Source organism: Kwoniella europaea, chromosome 1, assembly GCF_036810445.1.
Source record: "Kwoniella europaea PYCC6329 chromosome 1, complete sequence".
NCBI lineage: Eukaryota > Fungi > Basidiomycota > Tremellomycetes > Tremellales > Cryptococcaceae > Kwoniella > Kwoniella europaea.
Genome location: NC_089487.1, coordinates 8,265,703 through 8,285,631, shown reverse-complemented (window position 1 = coordinate 8,285,631; position 19,929 = coordinate 8,265,703). Strand labels below are relative to the sequence as shown.

At 43.1% G+C, this 19,929-nt stretch overlaps 9 protein-coding genes across 9 annotated transcripts; 4 read left to right on the top strand and 5 right to left on the bottom strand.

The window, feature by feature from the left end:
• Positions 1–421: 421 nt before the first annotated feature.
• On the bottom strand, positions 422–1,547 carry V865_003138 (acyl carrier protein; the record flags this gene model as incomplete). The annotated part of the gene is made up of 4 exons (XM_066226937.1): positions 422–442; positions 609–628; positions 908–1,046; positions 1,344–1,547. 4 exons carry the CDS (start codon positions 1,545–1,547, stop codon positions 422–424), a joined length of 384 nt encoding a protein of 127 aa, XP_066083034.1.
• Positions 1,548–1,971: 424 nt separating this feature from the next.
• Positions 1,972–3,625, top strand: V865_003137 (ribosomal protein L17; the record flags this gene model as incomplete). The annotated part of the gene is made up of 6 exons (XM_066226936.1): positions 1,972–2,036; positions 2,174–2,258; positions 2,387–2,449; positions 2,551–2,976; positions 3,231–3,316; positions 3,430–3,625. The coding sequence occupies 6 exons, from the start codon at positions 1,972–1,974 to the stop codon at positions 3,623–3,625; spliced, it is 921 nt and encodes a 306-aa protein (XP_066083033.1).
• A 583-nt stretch (positions 3,626–4,208) lies between these two features.
• Positions 4,209–5,504, top strand: V865_003136 (uncharacterized protein; the record flags this gene model as incomplete). The annotated part of the gene is made up of 6 exons (XM_066226935.1): positions 4,209–4,348; positions 4,449–4,567; positions 4,689–4,900; positions 5,043–5,152; positions 5,231–5,340; positions 5,425–5,504. The coding sequence occupies 6 exons, from the start codon at positions 4,209–4,211 to the stop codon at positions 5,502–5,504; spliced, it is 771 nt and encodes a 256-aa protein (XP_066083032.1).
• Positions 5,505–5,893: 389 nt separating this feature from the next.
• Positions 5,894–6,743, bottom strand: V865_003135 (uncharacterized protein; the record flags this gene model as incomplete). Its single annotated transcript, XM_066226934.1, has 5 exons — positions 5,894–6,085; positions 6,222–6,323; positions 6,426–6,539; positions 6,605–6,667; positions 6,741–6,743. The coding sequence occupies 5 exons, from the start codon at positions 6,741–6,743 to the stop codon at positions 5,894–5,896; spliced, it is 474 nt and encodes a 157-aa protein (XP_066083031.1).
• A 1,655-nt stretch (positions 6,744–8,398) lies between these two features.
• V865_003134 (casein kinase I) lies at positions 8,399–9,732 on the top strand (the record flags this gene model as incomplete). Its single annotated transcript, XM_066226933.1, has 5 exons — positions 8,399–8,501; positions 8,561–8,753; positions 8,811–9,168; positions 9,222–9,303; positions 9,371–9,732. The coding sequence occupies 5 exons, from the start codon at positions 8,399–8,401 to the stop codon at positions 9,730–9,732; spliced, it is 1,098 nt and encodes a 365-aa protein (XP_066083030.1).
• A 1,257-nt stretch (positions 9,733–10,989) lies between these two features.
• V865_003133 (uncharacterized protein) lies at positions 10,990–12,295 on the bottom strand (the record flags this gene model as incomplete). The annotated part of the gene is made up of 4 exons (XM_066226932.1): positions 10,990–11,235; positions 11,322–11,387; positions 11,494–11,624; positions 11,740–12,295. 4 exons carry the CDS (start codon positions 12,293–12,295, stop codon positions 10,990–10,992), a joined length of 999 nt encoding a protein of 332 aa, XP_066083029.1.
• Positions 12,296–12,878: 583 nt separating this feature from the next.
• V865_003132 (uncharacterized protein) lies at positions 12,879–14,037 on the top strand (the record flags this gene model as incomplete). Its single annotated transcript, XM_066226931.1, has 5 exons — positions 12,879–13,010; positions 13,077–13,104; positions 13,237–13,352; positions 13,626–13,885; positions 14,013–14,037. 5 exons carry the CDS (start codon positions 12,879–12,881, stop codon positions 14,035–14,037), a joined length of 561 nt encoding a protein of 186 aa, XP_066083028.1.
• A 524-nt stretch (positions 14,038–14,561) lies between these two features.
• On the bottom strand, positions 14,562–15,958 carry V865_003131 (uncharacterized protein; the record flags this gene model as incomplete). The annotated part of the gene is made up of 5 exons (XM_066226930.1): positions 14,562–14,709; positions 14,789–15,128; positions 15,225–15,448; positions 15,535–15,850; positions 15,916–15,958. 5 exons carry the CDS (start codon positions 15,956–15,958, stop codon positions 14,562–14,564), a joined length of 1,071 nt encoding a protein of 356 aa, XP_066083027.1.
• Positions 15,959–16,546: 588 nt separating this feature from the next.
• V865_003130 (uncharacterized protein) lies at positions 16,547–19,611 on the bottom strand (the record flags this gene model as incomplete). Its single annotated transcript, XM_066226929.1, has 5 exons — positions 16,547–17,897; positions 17,963–18,119; positions 18,900–19,080; positions 19,168–19,530; positions 19,597–19,611. 5 exons carry the CDS (start codon positions 19,609–19,611, stop codon positions 16,547–16,549), a joined length of 2,067 nt encoding a protein of 688 aa, XP_066083026.1.
• Between the last annotated feature and the right edge of the window lie 318 nt (positions 19,612–19,929).

Sequence of the window (19,929 nt, the reverse complement as noted above, 5' to 3'; positions counted from 1 at the left end):
TCCGATATTACCCAGATGTAGTGATTCATCTTGATTTTGTAGACATTGACGTTATCAAATGTAGATATTTCTTGATGCACAATCACCCATGTTTATACGTGTTGTGTTTGTAAGTACAATGACAATGACGATGACTATGCACAATGCACGAGTGATATGACAGATGAACTGTATGAGAGTTGATTTTGGTATCGTTCTACCGTGGGATTAGATTTGTGTCAATCACTGTATGTTGATTTTCTTCCGTTTTCTCGCTGTCTCGTTCTATCGTTCTTGCCGGTGACGAGTTAGCTTAACTGAGAAGTTATTGCATGAAAGTGAAATCTGCTGTGTATGATACCACTACCCTCTTATCCTACTCTTCTTGCCATTCCTTCCCTTCCCTCGTGAAACCAGAACCAGAACTATACGGAACGTTATATTATTGGAATGATTTAGTGGGCTATATAACATTCAGAGATCAGTCATTCTGTATCACTGCACAGAAATATGTCTGAATGTAAGACTGACCTTCTGGGGACTATATCGGTATAATCGATTGAATCAGGTTAGTAAATCATCATCTTGAATGGATGAATCAAATGTCATTTCTGGATAAAGTCACTCACGTGAGATACGTAATCGATAGCTATAGATGAATGGAATGGATATCAGCGTATACCCTCAAACATTCGACCAGAGGTCCCTCTTTTTCCCGTTCTACTAGATCCACCACCAAACGTCCTATGTGCCCCATATCATAAAGCGTTCTAGCATGATCATCCAGCTGTTCCTCGAGATTGATCTCATGATCGAAACAGAGGTATTATCATGATTCCATCCCGATATCAATCTACTCCTGTTTATGCCCTCATGACCTTCTGCATAAATGCAAACAAAATCTATTCACTCAGCAACACTGACTCACCTTTTTGAACGGTAGTGATTTCATCGGCCTCAGCATCGGGAATCTCAATGGCGAATTCTTCTTCGATGGCCATGACTACCTCTACGGCATCGAGGGAGTCAAGTCCGAGATCAGAAGTGAATGAAGCTCCTGGTGTGAGCTGTTATAGTAAAATTCGATGATGTGATTTGTTCAAGTTGGGTGAAATGGGATTTGTCAAAAGATAAGTAGGTTGTTTTGATTTCGATGATATGATATTGATAGCGACGGGATGACATAGCATGATAACGAGCGATGTGTGTACAAGCAGATTGTTGTAGTGAAAAGGACATTGATATTGATAGTTTATTTATCGTTCAATACGAGGATTCAAGTCGGTTCGATAGTAAGGAAATTACAACAAAAGCTCAAACCAATCAGCGTCCATCTATTCCACCTTCAACTCAAAGCAACGTACCTTGGTGGAATCAACTTTTTCGAAACTCTTCAATACGTCCAACACCCTCGAAGTGATATCATCTTTACTTAATCCAGCGGCGGCAGCATAACTTCTATATTGGAATACCACCTTTTGAGGTTTGATAGCTGAGACGGCGGTAGCTCGGAGTGTGGGTCGGAGGGAGGGAAGGGCGGATCGGAGGAGGGGGATGGTTCTGTACATGTTGGATGATACTTGAGTTGGTATTTGGGGAAGTGTGTGTGTGTAGGATAATATATTGATAGTCTCGTGTTATATCTGTCGATGATAATTGGATCGAATTCCAATATATCGAGGAATGCACTATGCACTATGCAATATGTGAATCATGGTAAATGAGAGCAAGTGAGATGATGGAGGTCGGGTAATCCCGTTATCACCGATCATACCATCCTGCGTGGCACCCTTTTTACGTAGAGGGGGAGAGATGAATTATATCTTTGATATTTCTGACTTTTCCGATTTAACAGCAATTTCACCTTTATATCCAAGCGTTATACATGATTCACAAGACAGATCAATCTTAGCTCGAACATCGCTACTGCAATAGAAACCACCTTCTTTCTGCTGGGATCGGAAAAAAAAGTGTCAAAGGAATCGTAACACAATGAAACACGGTATAAATCAACGTAAATTGGGCAGGATGCCTGCTCATAGGATAGCCCTATTGAGGTGAGTTTATAACCTTCAAGTATGCACGAGTGAACACGAAGTTGGACATCACCTGTTACGATCTCGCTGTGTCAGGAAAGCTACTAGCGGACCACTTGGGATGGTGCAAGTGGAGCTAAAATTGTATCATATCGCAGAAACCTCGTATCTGCCTTGCTACATCATGAAACTATCAAGACGACTTTGCCTAAAGCCAAGGAAGCTGCCAGGATGGCTGAGAAGGTGAGTCATACATACTTAGATGCGATATGATAACTCTCCTATCGCTATCGAGGTATGCTTCATATAGAGAATCTGGATTGGTTATTTGAACGATTTTAGAAGCTAATGGATGTATTTCCCTCGTCTAGATCATCACATTAGGAAAGAAAGGTACCAACCCTTCTAGAAGTAAAGCCATGGCATATCTGATGGTAAGCTTTCCTCATTTGTCATATACTCTACCTTCTTAATTCGAAATACAAATCTCAATCATACAGACCATTGTCATTGACGATTGGTTCCTTTCCAATAGCCCCCACATAACTCCCCTTCCCCTTCTCCAATTGCCTCTTCATCAACCCTATCCACCGATCCCGAACAATTCATCGCCCCCAAATCACTCTTACCCAAATTGTTCGACGAACTATCCCTACGATACGCCGATCGTCCAGGAGGTTACACCCGAATACATAAATTCGGTCGACGACAGGGTGACAATGCCCCTCATGCCATCGTCACGCTCGTCGATGGACCGAGAGATCTGCAGTTTGAGATGTTAGCTAGAGAAGTGGGTAAATCGTCTTTGGACCTCTTAGAAAGGAAGGGAGGGAAATTAGATGAGATTGATGAAGGTTGGGAAGGACTTGGGGAGAAGACGAGATTGAAAGTTGAGAAAGTGTTGAAGTATAAGAGTGAAGATGAGAAGAGGGAATTCAAGTTGAAAGCTAAGGAATTTGCAGTGAGTGATGGATCGTTCGGATTGGCTTGCTCAGTTGTGTCAGACGGGACGAAGGTGTTTTCCTGGGAAGGGCTCTGGATATTATTGGTATTACAGGTCTGTGAGATCTGGGTATAAAATGGGAAAGGAAGAAGAGGAGGAAGAGCATCGTCTGATACATGTTTTTCCTCGTTCTTATACCCCGACCGCGGAAGATGGTATAACGAAGTGAATTGACTGAGAGCTCCAATTGACAATATGCCATGACGTTATAGGACTACATCCAAGCTGAAGAAGCTGCCTATGGAGGAGTACGATCACCGAAAGTATCTCCCGATGCCCCCGCATTTAGAAAACCAGGGTGAGTACCTGTCTACGTGTACAGCTGCCCAATCAATCAATCCATGATCTTTTGTTGTTCGTGGTCTTATATGTGCTGAGTTGGGCTGATATTTCCAATTGCCAATGATGTAGTATGAACGTCCCCAAATCTGGTCGATTGTTACATGCCGGAGAGAGACTATCAGGTGTATCAACACATACTACTGGGTTAGGATTGGCCAGAGGAGCATTAGCGAGGACACCAAGAGGTAAATCCCAGGTGGATAAGACACCTAGGTTCTGGGGTCAGGCTAGGTTACCTGAAGGAGTGGTTGCTGAGGTGTTGTAGAGGGGTTGTGTGGTATGCATACAGTGCAAACAATATGAATGGACGAAAGAACGGGTTTTTGCATCAGAACTTCAGAGCATCAGAGCAAGATCTTGTCAGTCAATGCTTGTCAGTCAATTGCAGCACTATACGGGTTGAGTTGACTGAATCTGGTATAGGGTAAGTTGAGCGAAGGGAGTGCGAATCAGGTACTAATCGGTGGATGAAGTGAGTGATTACTGCAAGGAATAAACGGGAGATGTTCAGGGTCCAAATTGGCGTGTCTCGGTTTGTGCTTGGCTCTGTTTAGAGTAATCTTTGTTCGTGTTGAGTGAAAGAGAAGAGTGTGAAAATTGATCTCAAAGCTCAAACCTCATGTTATACATCGACTTATAGCTTGCTTCTTAATCTTCAACAGAACATACAGTATACACACACACCACATTCACTGACTCATCACCCTCACTTGCTCTCGCCTTTCCCCTTTACAAGTATCGTGTCATCGACCATCTTCAGACAAAAGTAGAAATAGAAGTAGACACGCGATTCCATCGTATACCTTTCAATCAAATCAAAGTAGCAAACGGAAAAAAAACCATAAACGATGCGAGGTGAACACTGTATAGCAGGAGCTACCATCCTCTCCGCCGTGGCTATCATCTTGTTGATATTCGCGCATATAGGTCAAGTAGGATCGGGAGCTTTGGTTAATGGGATTCATTTCATGGAAGTCAACGTTGCAGCGTGAGTTAAAGGTGTATCACCGCTAGATAGGCAAAATACTGATAAAAACCATTGTCCACTCCACGATTCTCTCTTCGCTTTATCGGTATATCTCGCTCAGCTACGGAAATGGATATCAAGGAGCGAACAACAAATCTGCTTCTGGATTGTACGATTCAAAGAATGATGCGTTGGGTTCTGGTAAAGGTTTGAGACAATACTACAGATATGGTATTTACAGTGAGTAGTTCTTGTCTTTACTCGAGACACAGAATCCATCTTCATACAGTTTTAGTCTCTCACTCTTTATCGTATATTCTTTTTGATGGAAGATAGACGGTGGGCTAATGTATCTTGCTAGACGCTTGTGCATACCAAAAAGACGGATCTGGAATCTGCAATTCCTCGACATTCGCCTACCCTGCTGAACCACTCAGTCAAATCTTGGCTGATACCCCAGATAAATTCACCACTGAGACGAGAAATGTCATTAAGAACATTGATCCTGAACCTACGTTTGGACAAGATGGTTATAATCATGCGATGACCAGAGGTGGAAGTGCACTTATCTTTGTGAGTGCCATGTTCATTGCAAATCGATCATGTCAAAGAGGAAAAAGGATACTATCATTTCCTTTCCGATAATCAGATTCTTGAGGATTACACGTTTTATATAGTGAGCTGTGACTGACTTTGATTTTTGCTATACGTATAGATCGGATCAGTTCTCGCTGCATTAGCTTTGATCTTCGGTATTATCAAACTTCGAATCTCATTCTTGGCTGCTGCTATCTGTTCAGGTGTCGGTGCATTCTTACTGATGATGTGAGTGATCACTCGTACTTTTTTCCTCTCAAAATGAACAATATATTGACTAAGGTGGGTTTTCTTTGGGATAAATAGCGGTGCGGCACTTTGGACAGCTGTAATCGCCAAAGACAATTTCGTAAATACCGTTAAAGTAAGGAGTGGTGCTTCTTTAGGTATCAATGTTTATGCTGGACCTTCCTTGTGTGAGTGAGCAGTCTGCTATGTTGTGATACAGTCTACCTAGAGGTATTGACTATAACTGATATTTTTTGATGTTGCTTCTGTAGACTTGACATGGGTGGCATTCGCATTGGTCACTCTCTCCTGCGCACCATACGTTATCGCATGCTGTACTTATAGAAAGTAGATCTGTCATTTGAAGGAATAAGATTCTATTACGCGAGGCGGAAGGAAGGGATTGGTTGATATGGTCTGAATTTATTTTCGATCTTTTATCTTTTATCGTTTGAACATTCTTGTGTATATATTTCTGTGAAATATACTTCCTCTTCTTTCGGACTTTTCGATCTTTATTATCTATGTGTATATATCTTATTTTATTTCTACCTATCTTCACCTATTTAATCTTATATGTCTGTCTATATGACAATACTACAATACAACATGAATCTTTTTACCCCGAATTCATATCTGGTATCAGTATTTTCGATCACATCTCAAAATCACTTAGCAGTATGATGATTCTCTGATGAATAATTATCAATATACATACACAAACCCAAGAAGGGCTATCACTTATATACCTCTACTTCTCTCCATCACGCCGTTAACGTCCAAAACCTCGTTCAACGAATTGGAACCGCCCATGAAATCACCTGCATCGAGCGTCTCATCTTGACCTATCAGAACTTCCAAAGCGAGGTTGGAAGAGCCTCCGAGTGGGACACCGGTGGTGGTTGAGTTTTCGAGAAGGGGGTTGTGAAGGTTCTACAAATGGGTTTTGAGAGACTTAGCATATATAGCGGAAACATGGTAAATTGAAGTAATCAAATAGGAATGAATAGTGTGTATGCGTGGCTCCTTGAGATTTGTAAGGCTCAACGCAAATCAGAGCCCAACTCACCTCTGAAACTATTTTCATCTCCATTGCTTTTCTGAGAGGGACAGCAAGACCGAATGTGTTTCTTTGCATATTCTGTTCTAATTGATTTTGAGTTTGTTGCCACTACATTGAGCGTAATTTAGCCATCAGGTTCATTCCCTTTCACATAACACTGAAATGCCTACGACTGGCAGAAAGGCTAGTACTTTGTGAAAGCTGACTCACCTTCTCCAATCTAGTTTGCAAAGGATGGACATTCCCTGCTGTTACGCCTTGAGCTGCTGATTTGAGTCCATGTCGGAATGTATCGTGAGTCCCTGAGATAGGATGGGAAGTTGACTATGGATGGTATGATAGTTGGTGAGTTGAGTCGTGCAAAGCTTATGGTAGAAGGACCAACTCACTTGGGACGAAACTACATGAGCCTCGGAGGATGATTGAGCGGTGGGAGGGACGAGACGAAGAGACTGTCAAGGAAGTGCATGTCAGCGAGTTTCCCTGTATAGATGCGTACAGCTAAGCATCGAGATCGTAGCTCACCATTGTGAAGTGCTTGTTGTATGAATATGTATGAGTGATGATTGACGAAATGATGGATGTAGGACAGTTACAGTAATCTATCCTATCTCAACGAGGACGTTGATGTGGAGGAAGTAAGAAATGCCAGTGCTGGGTGCATCATCGACGCGTGTGTTCCAATTGCCACTTGCGGCGATTCACGGGGATATACCCTACGGTGCAAGGTGGTCTGACCAAGTCACTCACCACGATGCACGATGCAACGACAGAGGGGGCGTAGCATTTCCAACAGTCAGTCCTTCATCATCAATCATCCATCACTCGTCTTTCAATCACTATCATTCCTTACTCTCACTCATATACATCCCTCTCACGTCTTATCTCAGGTGAGTACATCCATCATCAATCCCTCTATCATAAAGAAAAGTTATATAACAATAGAGACAAAGAAAGGATTTGCCTATTCCAAGGAACTTTGATCGTCCAACCCTATGACTAGTGGTTGAACTAAAGAAACACGTTATACCCAAGACAAACCGCTGACTCTCCCTTCTTTCCTTGCTTCCTTTCTTTTACAAATACATCAACTTACATCCCTTCACCGACACTTCACCTTTCTCATCTCTTGACTCCATCATACCAACACTCTCCATTCTTTCTTTTCCTCGACTGATCAATCACTCAACCTCGACATATATATACGCTTTTACCCGATACCAATACCAATATCCCAAATCGACCTGGTCAAACTCCTTTGTCGCGCCCTTACCTCTTGTTCAATACTTGCATTAAAATCAAAATAGATTATCAGTTCAACTGAGAGAGAGACACGCGTTCTTCAAGCTTTATAGTAGATTGATCTCGGATTTCAACTAAGAGAGACATATCGAGGAAGGAGCATTTTCAGTTCAACCTTACCTTTAAATTTCATACAGAGGAGAATACATATCCAGGTTAGTCATATTACTCCTCTCTTCTTTTTCTGCCCTGGTCAGACATAGCCGAAAGAAGCCACCTTGTCGTGTGTGTACATATCCATCATTTCCCTCTCAATCCCTTTCTAACCCGTGTCGTTCGGCCATGGCGTACTTGACGTGCTTGACATGCTTCTCACGCATGTATGCGAGAAGTCGCCTTGAGTCGATGACTTTGCATGCACCAAGCGTCGGTATAACGGGAATGGCATGGTTGTGTTGTGTCGTTACTTATAAAAAAGGATTGTATCGCTGACAGTTTTATCTTTTCCCCCTTTCTTCCATTCACATTCACTATATCGTACACTCATCACCATACGACATCGTACCAACCTTTGTTCTTCACCTTCAACTCGTCATACATATCCAATTCGACCTCCACCCGGATCATCCTTTCGAATCGATTGCATCGCCTCTTCCCGATTTCTCATTCCGATTTCCCCACCACAATCGTATATAATCGACTCATCCAACCTGTCGTCCCACAACGTGCAAAATTTTACTTCATCCTTCTGGGATTTGATCAATCGTCTCTCATCTATCCTCGACGCTATTGATCAAAACATCGAAAATAACTCGCAAACATCTACACCACCTACGAAAAACGACAAAATCCCACGTCAAACTTCACAAAACCCCGCACGTACCTCACGTCGCGCCGAACAAAACCCTTATCCAAAACCAAAACCAAAACCTGAACCTGAAATGGCATACGGTGCACCCCCTCCACAAAATAGGATGACTTCTATGGATCTTAGAGTCGGCGGGAAGTACAGGATTGGAAAGAAGATCGGTAGTGGTTCTTTCGGTGAGTCTGCATAGCCATTCTTGTTTATATCTATAACACGCACCGACTCGTTCATTCAGGTGATATCTACCTTGGTGTCAATATCGTTTCCGGAGAGGAGGTCGCCATCAAGCTTGAATCCGTCAAAGCGAAACACCCTCAACTCGAGTATGAATCCAAAGTCTACAAGACTCTTGCTGGTGGTGTCGGTGTACCTTTCGTAAGATGGTACGGTACCGAGTGTGATTACAACGCGATGGTGTTGGACTTACTGTGAGTTCTTCTATCATTATCACATCATCATCCACAACGCTAACATGTACGTTATAGTGGTCCATCCCTCGAAGATTTGTTCAACTTCTGTAACCGAAAATTCTCCCTCAAGACCGTCCTCCTCCTCGCCGATCAACTCATCTCCCGAGTCGAATACATCCATTCACGAAACTTCATTCACAGAGATATCAAACCTGACAACTTCTTGATGGGCATTGGTAAACGAGGTAACCAAGTCAACGTGATTGATTTTGGTCTAGCTAAGAAATACCGAGACCCCAAAACCCACCTCCACATTCCTTACAGGGAGAACAAGAACTTGACTGGTACTGCCCGATACACCTCTATCAACACTCACTTGGGTGTCGAGCAATCTAGAAGAGATGATTTGGAATCGTTAGGTTATGTGCTTATGGTAAGTTGCTGTAATCACTTCAAAACAAGGCTGCCAACTGATTATGTATTTAGTACTTCCTCCGAGGTCAACTTCCTTGGCAAGGTCTCAAGGCCGCTACCAAGAAGCAAAAGTACGACCGAATCATGGAGAAGAGTGAGTAAAGACATTCCTAAGCTATAGTCGGAGACACTAAGCTGATCTTTTCGTTTTCTTTCACCAGAGATGACCACTCCTACCGAAGTACTCTGTCGAGGATTCCCTAACGAATTCGCCATTTACCTCAATTACTGTCGAAGCCTCCGATTCGATGATAAACCAGATTACTCTTACCTCCGAAAATTGTTCAGAGACTTGTTCGTCAGAGAAGGTTTCCAATACGATTACGTGTTCGACTGGTCCGTTCAACCTTCCAAAGTTCAACAGCAACAACAACAAGATGAAGCTCATTTGGCTGCTCAACAACAAGCGATGCAACAAAAGAGACGAGTCATGCCCGAGGAACAACTTGGTGTATCTGCAGATAACCAAAGACAATTGAGGAGTCAGACTAGAAATAATGCGAGAGAACAAGGTGGATGGTAAGACCCCTCGTACTTAGGTTAGGAGGATGATCAGGTAAAGGGATGAGAGGAGTCAGCTCAACATGGTTCGGCTCGCCATGGGTCGCTTAGCAATATCAAGATATTTGGGATGATCGATCGATTCAACTAAGAAGCCATTTCGATCGATAACCTGATCTTCATATCTTATCAATGTTAGTAGAATGAAGCGACTATACCCCTTATCATCGACCTATCAACCTCTTTACTTATCACACAACTTCAGACTCTTGTTCAGATCATTATCCCCGCGATACCAGGTCTCAACGTACCACCTTGCTTTCTTCATCCATAGCCGGCGTAACATATAATATACACCATTCAACACATCAGCGGCTATCCCTTCTCATTCGGTTTCGTATCACAGTTATACTTTCCATCATCAAAGTGATATTCGGTGCATCACTCCTCTTTACCCAATAACAATAACAATAACAATAACAACTATCATATGATCCTATATTTTGTGTATACAAACACACTCATTCCACCCTCACTCATCCTTCTTCAATTACTAAGTTCAGTTCAACTCGAGCTTGATCAATCGTATATATCGCGACACCGAATCAGGTCATTGTCCCCGTACGTTCGTCTTCTACCGATACTTCCTATTCCACTAGCACTAGCACAAAGTGGAAATTGGATTTAGAGGGTGGAAGTTTGTCAAACGCGGGAGGGCGCCATAAATCTCTATTTTATTTTATTTTCCTCTCTTTCAACATTTTCAGAGCTTTACTTTACTCTTTACTCTTTTTACTGAATCCATCAAGTTGACTACCTTTATACGTCGATATCTCTTGCTCTCACCTTCTTTGAGGGATTGGTAATAGCTTGGATGGATCAAATGGTATTCAACATAGTAAATGTTCTCATCACTCACTCTGACTCTCACAGTATCAGTACCACACTTAATTATCTTTTTTCCCCACATATATGTAATATTTATCTTATTTTATCGTACTCCGTACTCTATCGTATCGTTCATCGTTCATCGTTCATCGTTCATCGTTCATCGTTCATGCAAATAACATATAAAAATTGTACATACTGTAAATCACGATCACGATCAAGGAACTGAACTGTCATACAGGCAAGGTAGTAAGCAATGAATATTCGCTCTTGAGTAATCTTTCAACATCAACACAATGATTATGATCACCTAACACTATTCTGGTATACTGGTGTACTCGTATACATACATGATGAGGCATACGATGAAATATATACTCTCCGATATACTTTATTGCATTATAGATAATAACCTCTCTGCTCTTTCTTTCTGCAGGTTTTCTTTGATTTGCTCAGACTGGGCTTTCTCAGCATCAGGTAAAGGTAAAACAACTTGTTCAGCTTGTTCGGTATCTTTCTTTTCTTGTTCTTGTGTCGTATCTTCATCTCTCTTGGCTTCGCCTTCGACTTGGACGTCTCCTGTAACAGCAGGAGCAGCAGGGGGATTGATGATTTTGTTGGCGGACTGGATCAAATTCTAATTTAGGTCAAAAGGTCAAAGGTCAATTGACAATTCCCCTTTCTCGAGAGGTAATGGTATCTAGGTATGGTGAGTGGACTTACTGTTTTAGATAGACCTTGAATCGTTTTCAGGTAATCCAATACCAATTCAACGTATTTATCAGGTATCTGAAGCGAATCATCATCCACACACACGACAGATATCAGTAAACCTCTCTTTCGAATTGTGATATATCTGTAGGAAATTGTTCAATGATAGATGTCAGTGACTCACCTCTTCGGAAGAGAAGATATTTCTGATTAACCAATTCTGTTTGGCTTTACTGAACTTCCAATTTACCCCGTCCGTTTTTCCTTCTACACCAGGTTGACGAGAGATGGAATAGAGATGAGCGTAGTAGATATCTAGAGAATACACAGATACATCAGTCATCGATTCTCAGGGAGCGACTTAAGTACACGACTATCGCTATCGCGGTCGATCTCATTGAGATTTATGATGAGACTATACTATACTCACTCTTCTTAGCTTGATCGGATAATGATCCATCCTCGAATATTCCCTTGGCACCTCCCTCTTCCTCAACACTCTTGGCATGATTACTGCTGTTGTTCTCCGATGTCGCTTCAGCTTCTAAAGCTTTTTCAAGCTTTGTTTTCTTCTTCTTATCTTTCTTATCCTTTTTCTCTTTCTTCGATTTCTTTTCGGCTTTTTCACCATCACCATCTTGCTGCTGTTCCTCTATTTTGCTCGTTCCATCTACTTGTTCAACCTCGACTGATTGGTGTTCTGCATTTGGCTCTTGCTCTACTTCATCTTTATCCCTCTTCCTCTTCTTATCCTTCTTCTCTTTCTTTTCGCCCTTAGTGGGAGCTTCCTCCTGTACTTGCTTCTGCGCAAGCGTCTGAGACTGAGCCTGAGCCTGGGCCTTCTCATACTCCTCTTTGGCAACTCTCATCTTCTCCTCGGCTTTCTTCATCTTTTCTTCAGCTTTCTTGAATTTCTTTTCCAACTTCTCCAAATCCTTCGACGACATCGAGGATGAGGTGGTCTCGTCGTGGTTCGATTTGCCCATGGTGCAAGGTATGTGTATCTGACTGGAGTGAATCGTATGTACTGTATATGAAATTCGATACTGGTAATCGCTGTCATTCGAAGGCGTTGAGTGAACCAAAATCTTTCGTCTTTCGTAAAAATCACAATCCAACCTGTGGGGTCTCCATGTTCGGTGATTTGTAATGTGAATAGGAAACTCATTAGGATCTGTTTTGTAATCACCTCTTAATCGTTCAGTTAGACGCGGTAAGTGCACCAAAACAAAGCAGCTCATCCATCAACTTCGAGTGAGTGCACGAGTCCAACACGTCGTTGTCGGTGTTGGTCTATCGTTGATTTCGTGATTACTCATTACTTCCTTCTTACTGTATACATACATACATACACAACACAACAACATTACAGGTAGATCCACATATCCTGACTACGATACCGTACAGTCGAACTGAATAGCACTTGTGCTGAGCACTTACTCTGCTTACATCGAACAATCCGATTACTCTCTCGGCCGGACACGAATTAGTAATCATCAATCACCCCAGCAGAATCTCATCCTCCCAGCGTTCCTCCCTGATCACAACCAACACTCTAAATACTCCAATATGGGTCTCTCACTCTCGCGTATATATGGGTCTCTATCCTCACTAGCATTCTGGGGTAAAGATAAGGAAGTTAGAATACTAATGGTTGGTTTGGATTCGGCTGGTAAGACCACTATATTATATAGGTTACAGGTGAGTTTGTTTCTGTGACCTCATCCTATCTCTGTATGTACTGATTCGGAATGGGAATGGATGTAGATCGGTGAAGTGGTCTCTACTATACCCAGTAAGTTTCCCTTCCGAGATGATCTCACTACATATACAAATTATCTCGCGAAATCACGAATCAGCTATTGTAGAAATAGCACTCATCGACTCATCATGCAGAATGATATTGATGTTCCTGCAACTTCCTTAGCAATCGGATTCAACGTCGAGACGGTATCATATAAGAATATAAATTTCCAAGTTTGGGATCTGGGTGGTCAATCTAGTATTAGACCTTATTGGAGATGTTATTATGCTAACACTCAGGTGAGTTGAGGAGTCACACTTTTCAAGCTACATGGTATAAAAAGGAGGAAGGAGGAAGGAGGAAGGAAGCAGTAGATCGCGATCCATACCCTTGTCATGGTATATGACCAGAAGACTGCTTTATCTGGGGAGGATGACTGCGATCATCCTGCAATTAATTCTTTCTACCTTATCATCTCATTCATCACGCACAAATCCTTGAAGTCTCGTTGCCATTAGTCTTATGAATATACATATACTTGACAGAAGCTTACGACTCGTATCCCTTCCCAGGCAATAATCTACGTGATAGATTCCTCGGACGTCTCCCGACTACCCACCTCACGTTCCGAGCTCTTAACGATGTTATCGGAGGACGAGCTGAAATCCGTCCCCGTACTGGTATTCGCCAACAAGCAAGATGTAGAGGGCGCGCTGAGTCCAGGTGAGATAAGTGATAAACTAGGTTTGGCAGGTCAGGAAAAGGGAAGGGAATGGAGTGTGAGAGGAAGTTGCGCGACGAAAGGTGAAGGTTTGGAAGAAGGTTTGGATTGGTGAGTGATTTTGATCCATTAAACAACTTGTCTGATCATTTACAATACTCGAGGTGTTGGTTGGGGTCAAGGTTTTGCATACAAACGTAATTACAGATATCTGATCTATATCCTCTTCCCACCATAGGCTCGTAAATACAATACAGAAATAATCGCTTTGCCTTCCATCAATCAATCACCTTGGATAAGTTTACATTGGATAGGGGAATCAAACTTGGTTATTTTTCATCATTTTCTCCCATAAAATAGAATCTCTTCATCTTTTCATCCTCATCGAAACATTCGACATGTATTAAAAGTATTTTGCGATTCTAAAGTTTCAAGAGGAGCATCAATACAAAATGGCCACCATTGCAGGAATTCCTCACCTGTACGGACATTGTTTCCAAATCATGTTCTGACACTTCGATTGGTTTACTACAATCAGAAGAGTCGGGCTGGAATGCCATCGAGAGCATGTTGTATACATTCATCTTCATTGATTATAACTATAGCTACATATTGGCAAACTCCACTTCTCCCTCAAGCCACTCAGTACGCATCATCATCATCATCGTCGTCGTCGTCAATGCACCACGCGCTCAGTACACTCGTTCGCACAACACCACTGCCGTCTGCGCACTCACCCCACTCACCCTCGCCCTCTTCTTCATACCGCTCTATTAACCTGATCTACTTAAGCCAAATCCTGCTTGAGAACATATCTATATCTGACAGTATTGTTCTTGACAGACTCGATGGCTTTGGCGGCTTGGGACATGGGCAGAACTTCATCGATGATGGGTTTAATACCCTTTTCAGCAGCGAGTTTGAGCATTTGATTGCTATGTTTCGAATACAGACATCAGTAAATGCACCGATGAGACATCAAGAAATCAGACCCAAATGGTTAAAACGACTTACGCCTCTTTCTTCGAACCAACATGACTACATCCCACACAAGCAGCGTTCGAAGCCATCATCTGAGGTTTGAGTCCTTCCCAAGCTTCGTCCGGTAATCCCACCGAGGTCAATTTGCCATCCACCTTCAAGGTGCTCAAAAGGTCTCCGAGTGGGATCGAATTGGCGTCGGCGGCAGAAAGGATGTAATCGATTTTATCGAAATATTTATCGGCGAATCCATCTTCGGAAGTTGAGACGAACTCGTCTGCACCGAGGGATAGGGCGTCGTCTTTCTTGTTGGGCGAATGGGAGAATACGATTACTTTTGCACCGAGATGGTGAGCGAATTGAATGGCGAAGTCTACAGATAAATTGGCATTATGTCAGTATCTTATCGGCTTCAATTGAAGTTTGACTGTTTTACACATTTACGTGTTACTAGTAGGTTGAAATGCACTCACGCCCAATCCACCAATACCAACTATACCAACAGTCTTACCTGGCCCGGCACCGTTCCTCACCAATGGGGAGAACACGGTAAGACCAGCACATAACATCGGAGCGGCATCTTCTGACTTGATAGCGTCAGGGATGGCAAAGACGAATCGCTGGTGTGTACGAATAGCAGTTGAGTATCCTCCTTGAGATTCTACACCGTCAGGGAATTTGGCATTGTATGTGCTATAAGGTATGATCGTATCATATCAGCATCATTCTCGATTCAAGGATTACTATCTTTTATATATCAACAAGATAGTCTTACTCACTCAACTTGTTCTGGACAATATTGTTCATTATCCCCATTACATCGATCACATTTCAAACAACTCAATACCTGAGCACCTACACCGACTCGTTGTCCGACTTTGAATTCTTTCACATTATCTCCTACGTGAGTGACTTTTCCTACGATTTCATGCCCGGCTACCACCCAGGGAGCACTCAGATCGCCCCATCCACCGGTCAGCGTGTGGACATCACTGCCGCATACGCCGCATACCTCTATATCGAGGGTGACATCGTCCGCATGAGGTGTTTTGAGCTTGAATTCTTGTACTGAGAAATCAGTGTAATTCGAAGTATCTGGAAAAAAAACGACATAAATTAGTATGAAAAATTCCCTAAAGAGGGGAAGAAAAGAGACTTGCTGGAGATACCGTATCCTTTAGCAGTTGCAGTAGGTGAAGACATCTTGAATCTATGTTTGTATGTGTATGTATGTCAGTCGATTTATCAAAGTAGAGCAAAAGACATCTTTCTCCGTTGACCTCTGTTATATACTATCTTTTCAAAAGGACGACGAGGTCATCTGCCACCTTCTCATGTCAATGACCTCATACATCCTTTTCTTTGGTATTACCCTACATATCATGTGTCCCAGTCCGAATCCAGTCCGAAGATAACGATGATGACAATCTCGACCCAGATAAAGTCAATTCAAACACCGTCATAACACTGCAGAAGGATAAGATGTCATGCCTAAACTGGGAAAAGCAAGAAACCCAGCAAAGTTTAAAATGATCAACCAGGTACGTCACTGACCTACGTCAGTGCGCTACGCTATTGTGTGGAGCCATTGCGGCTATGGCGCCAATTGCCGATTTCAAACGTGTTATCGAAGCCTACGTCGTGTGTTTATTTGAATTGTATGAATGGATGGTGAATGGATGCATTTCTCTCGTCCAAACGAGTACGAACAAACTACATAGTAACTGTATGTTACGATACCTGATTATACCAACTAAAACTGGAATGAGAACAGATTAACAACCTGATCATTTACATGTGTTCATTCACATTCCAATTTCCACCTCCCATACCCATTCCCATACCCATACCACCCGAAAGGAAAGCCATCAATTCCAATTGATTTGGATCCCTGCCCATTGAATTCTTCCATGCTTGAGCTAAGTGAGACCATGAGTCGGGTGAAGAGGGGTCAAAAGTGTTGATTGGGAATGTATCTAATGTTATCATCGTGTCCGTATTCGTATTGATATTCGTGTTCGTATGAGATTGTTGAGAAGCACTATTGTTATTATGATTGTTGTTGTAATCTTGTTGATTTTGATGCTGGATTTGAGGCTGTTGTTGACCATCATCCGATCCATCATCCAACGTCATATCTTCCTCACCACCTTCTTGGCTCGGCTCCTCCATCCATGCTGGAGGAGGCGCCCGACCATTCCCTATCGGTTGGATTTGACCTTGTCGTTGTCCTTGCCCTTGTCCAGGATTCGTATTCGGTCGAGGTGGTAAACCATTTCCCGATGCAATTGAAGGTTGTGCTCTTGATCCAGGATTAGTCATCATCCCGTTAGGTGGATCATTATACTGATCATTCCCTCGGTTGGTACCTTGACCATGGAATCCACCTCTACCAGCTCGATTACCCCATCCACTATCACTCGATCTACCTTCAAATCTCCTTTCCCTATGAGGTGATCTAGATCTTGATCTCTCTCGATTCCTCTTTCCGCCCATTTGACCTGAACCAGGCCCAGGTCCAGGTCCATTCTCATAACTACCTCTTCTACCCCAATTGCCACTACCACCATTATTATTATAATCTTGCGATTCTCTTCTCCCATGTCCAGGTCCACGTCCTTGATCTCTATTCTGAAACCTATTTTCTACGTTTGATGAGGGCCCACGCATAGGTTCAGCTCTCATAGGAGCAGGAGGCGGGGGTAAGTCGGAATATCCTTTCTGGGGTGATCTCCTGTATCCACCAGGTGGACCTCCAGGAGGTGGATGAGATGGTCCAGCCTGCTGCATTTGTGGTGGTGGTGGACCAGCTTGAGCTAGAGCTGCGAATTTTGCCAAGGCAGCATTCTGGGCAGCGTTCAATATGGGGTTATGACCTTTACCTGCACCAATATCTGACGGACCAGCTTGAGCTGCTGGTTGAGGTACTGAAGGGGGTATGGCATTTTGAGCTTGAGGTTGAGGTAAAAGTGCAGCTAGATTGGCTAAATTGGGGATATTTATTGGAGGCGAAGCCACCGCCTGGGGTTGAGGTTGGCCAGGGAGGATGGGAGATGGTTGAGGTTTGTTAACGCTTGCTAGGATCGCTGCTAGGTCAAGGTTCGGTATGATAGGAGGTGCCGGGGTCGGGGTTGAGATGCCACTGCCAATTACACTTATCAGCATATTGCGATTTGAGGCTATCATAGGACACGCTTATGGACTTACTTTGGATTAGGGAGTGTCGCACCATTGCTCGTTGGACTGAGTACAGGCACAGGCGACGCTGCGATTCCGAGTAACTTGGCGACTTCGGGTGGTAGACTACCTGGTTGGGTGGGAGCAGCGGAGGGAGCTGGAGGAGGGTATGGAGGAGTCGTCGAACCTGTCACATCAATTTGATGCAAGGTGGTGGAAAGTGGAGTCTCAGTGTATGCTCTTTCAACGTAAACGTATGCAGAAGTGACAATAGAAGCAAGAGAAAAGTTGAAATAAATAGGTTTAGGTTTGGTCAAGCTTGCCTGGTTATCTGTGCTTGAACGTTATTCCTTGTATTATTATCCCTGACATCTTCTGTCCATCATATCATCTGTACAACCTCCACCTCCTACAGTCCAACCGGACATGGCTCTCGTGCACATAAAAGTAACACGTCGCGATCTCCGTCCATCCTTCTCCCGTGATGATCAGGGATGATGGTAATAGTAACACAGGAGGCAATTTTGAGCAGTGAGGTGCCGGTCGGATGGAAGGGGGATATTGGCAGGATGATTCTTTCTTTTCTCTAATAACGTTCATGCACAAATGACCAGACTTGCCAACCAACCTATTTGGAATACGACTAGTAGTAGTAGTAGAGTATAACGCAAGATGATGCATGCCTGGTATTTTTCGACAGGTGTGAAGAAGAGTTTGATGTAAGGATATATAACCGAGGTACACTTTCTTCTTCTCTCCCCTACGTAGGTCAGTAGTAAGAGTAAGAGACATCGTAAGGGTTTCTCCTTATAGGATAGTCCCCTTGTCTTCTTGAGTAGATCTTGATGATGACGATGTTCAATACGCTTTCCTTGATTAAGAATGGTATATTGATATTGTCGAGAGACGAATCGATTACAGAAATAGAACGAAAGTAAAAGAGAATGAGGACAGACGAGATATTCACCTTTACCGACACTTCCCGGTCCGCTCCCACTCGATCCTGATCTTCCTACATCCTTCAACTTGGTGGAAGGTCCAGCTTGAGCACCACCTGCACTTGCGATCTTCTTCGTTAATCGCTCGAGACAATGTTGAGGGAAAGTACCGGCCTTTGACCAGATATCTACTATCTTTTTTGTCTTTTCCTAAATCAACATCAGTCCGTCAGCCTTCTCTGGATCAATTTAATCTCTCAAACTAAACCCGAAGTAAGGAATACGCCTCTCACTCACCTTTCCTTCAACCCATAAACCACCCTTGCCATCATCCAACAACCCTTCGATCCAACTATCCACCACCCCCTCCAATTTCAACAACAGCCCCGCCTGCGTTCCTTTTCCCCTCTCTTTGTTCACCTGAGTACCTATACCTTTATTCACATCGCTCTTGGCTGCTCGGGCAATCGCGTCAAAGACGTACAGACTGGATATCCTCGATTGACTTGCGGGAGGTAAAGAAGCGTTCAATTTGAAGAAAGTCGTGACTAGCTGATAATCCTCTGCGACAAGTTCGATAGCTTGTGATGCGAGTTTCTGGACTTTCGATCCGGATAGACGAGGGGCGGTTATAGTAGCTGTCAAGAGCTTGTCGAATTCCTAAGAGAGGAAGGGGAGGATATTAGCTTTGAAGGAAGGAAGACAGTTGGAGGGATGGTGGCTTACCTTCAATTCGGCCATCGTGGAGGATCTACCGCCAATCACAATTGGGCAGTCGATAAGTCACCCTCGATGAAAATGGATCGGCTGTTGAGGTTACTGAGATGATTAAAGCGAATAAAGAGGACTATGTAAGAGAAGGAAAGCAGGAGGTGAGAATGTATAACTCGTAAGTTATCATCTTCTCATCCGAGAAAGGAGTGTGAGGGATGATGGCGGGGATACGGAAATACAAAGGTAATAGGGGAATGTGGCATACATCTTCTGAGAGTGAGATGATGGTGATGACGTATCGGCAAGTACGAGTACGACTGACTGTGACTGTATGACATGACACAC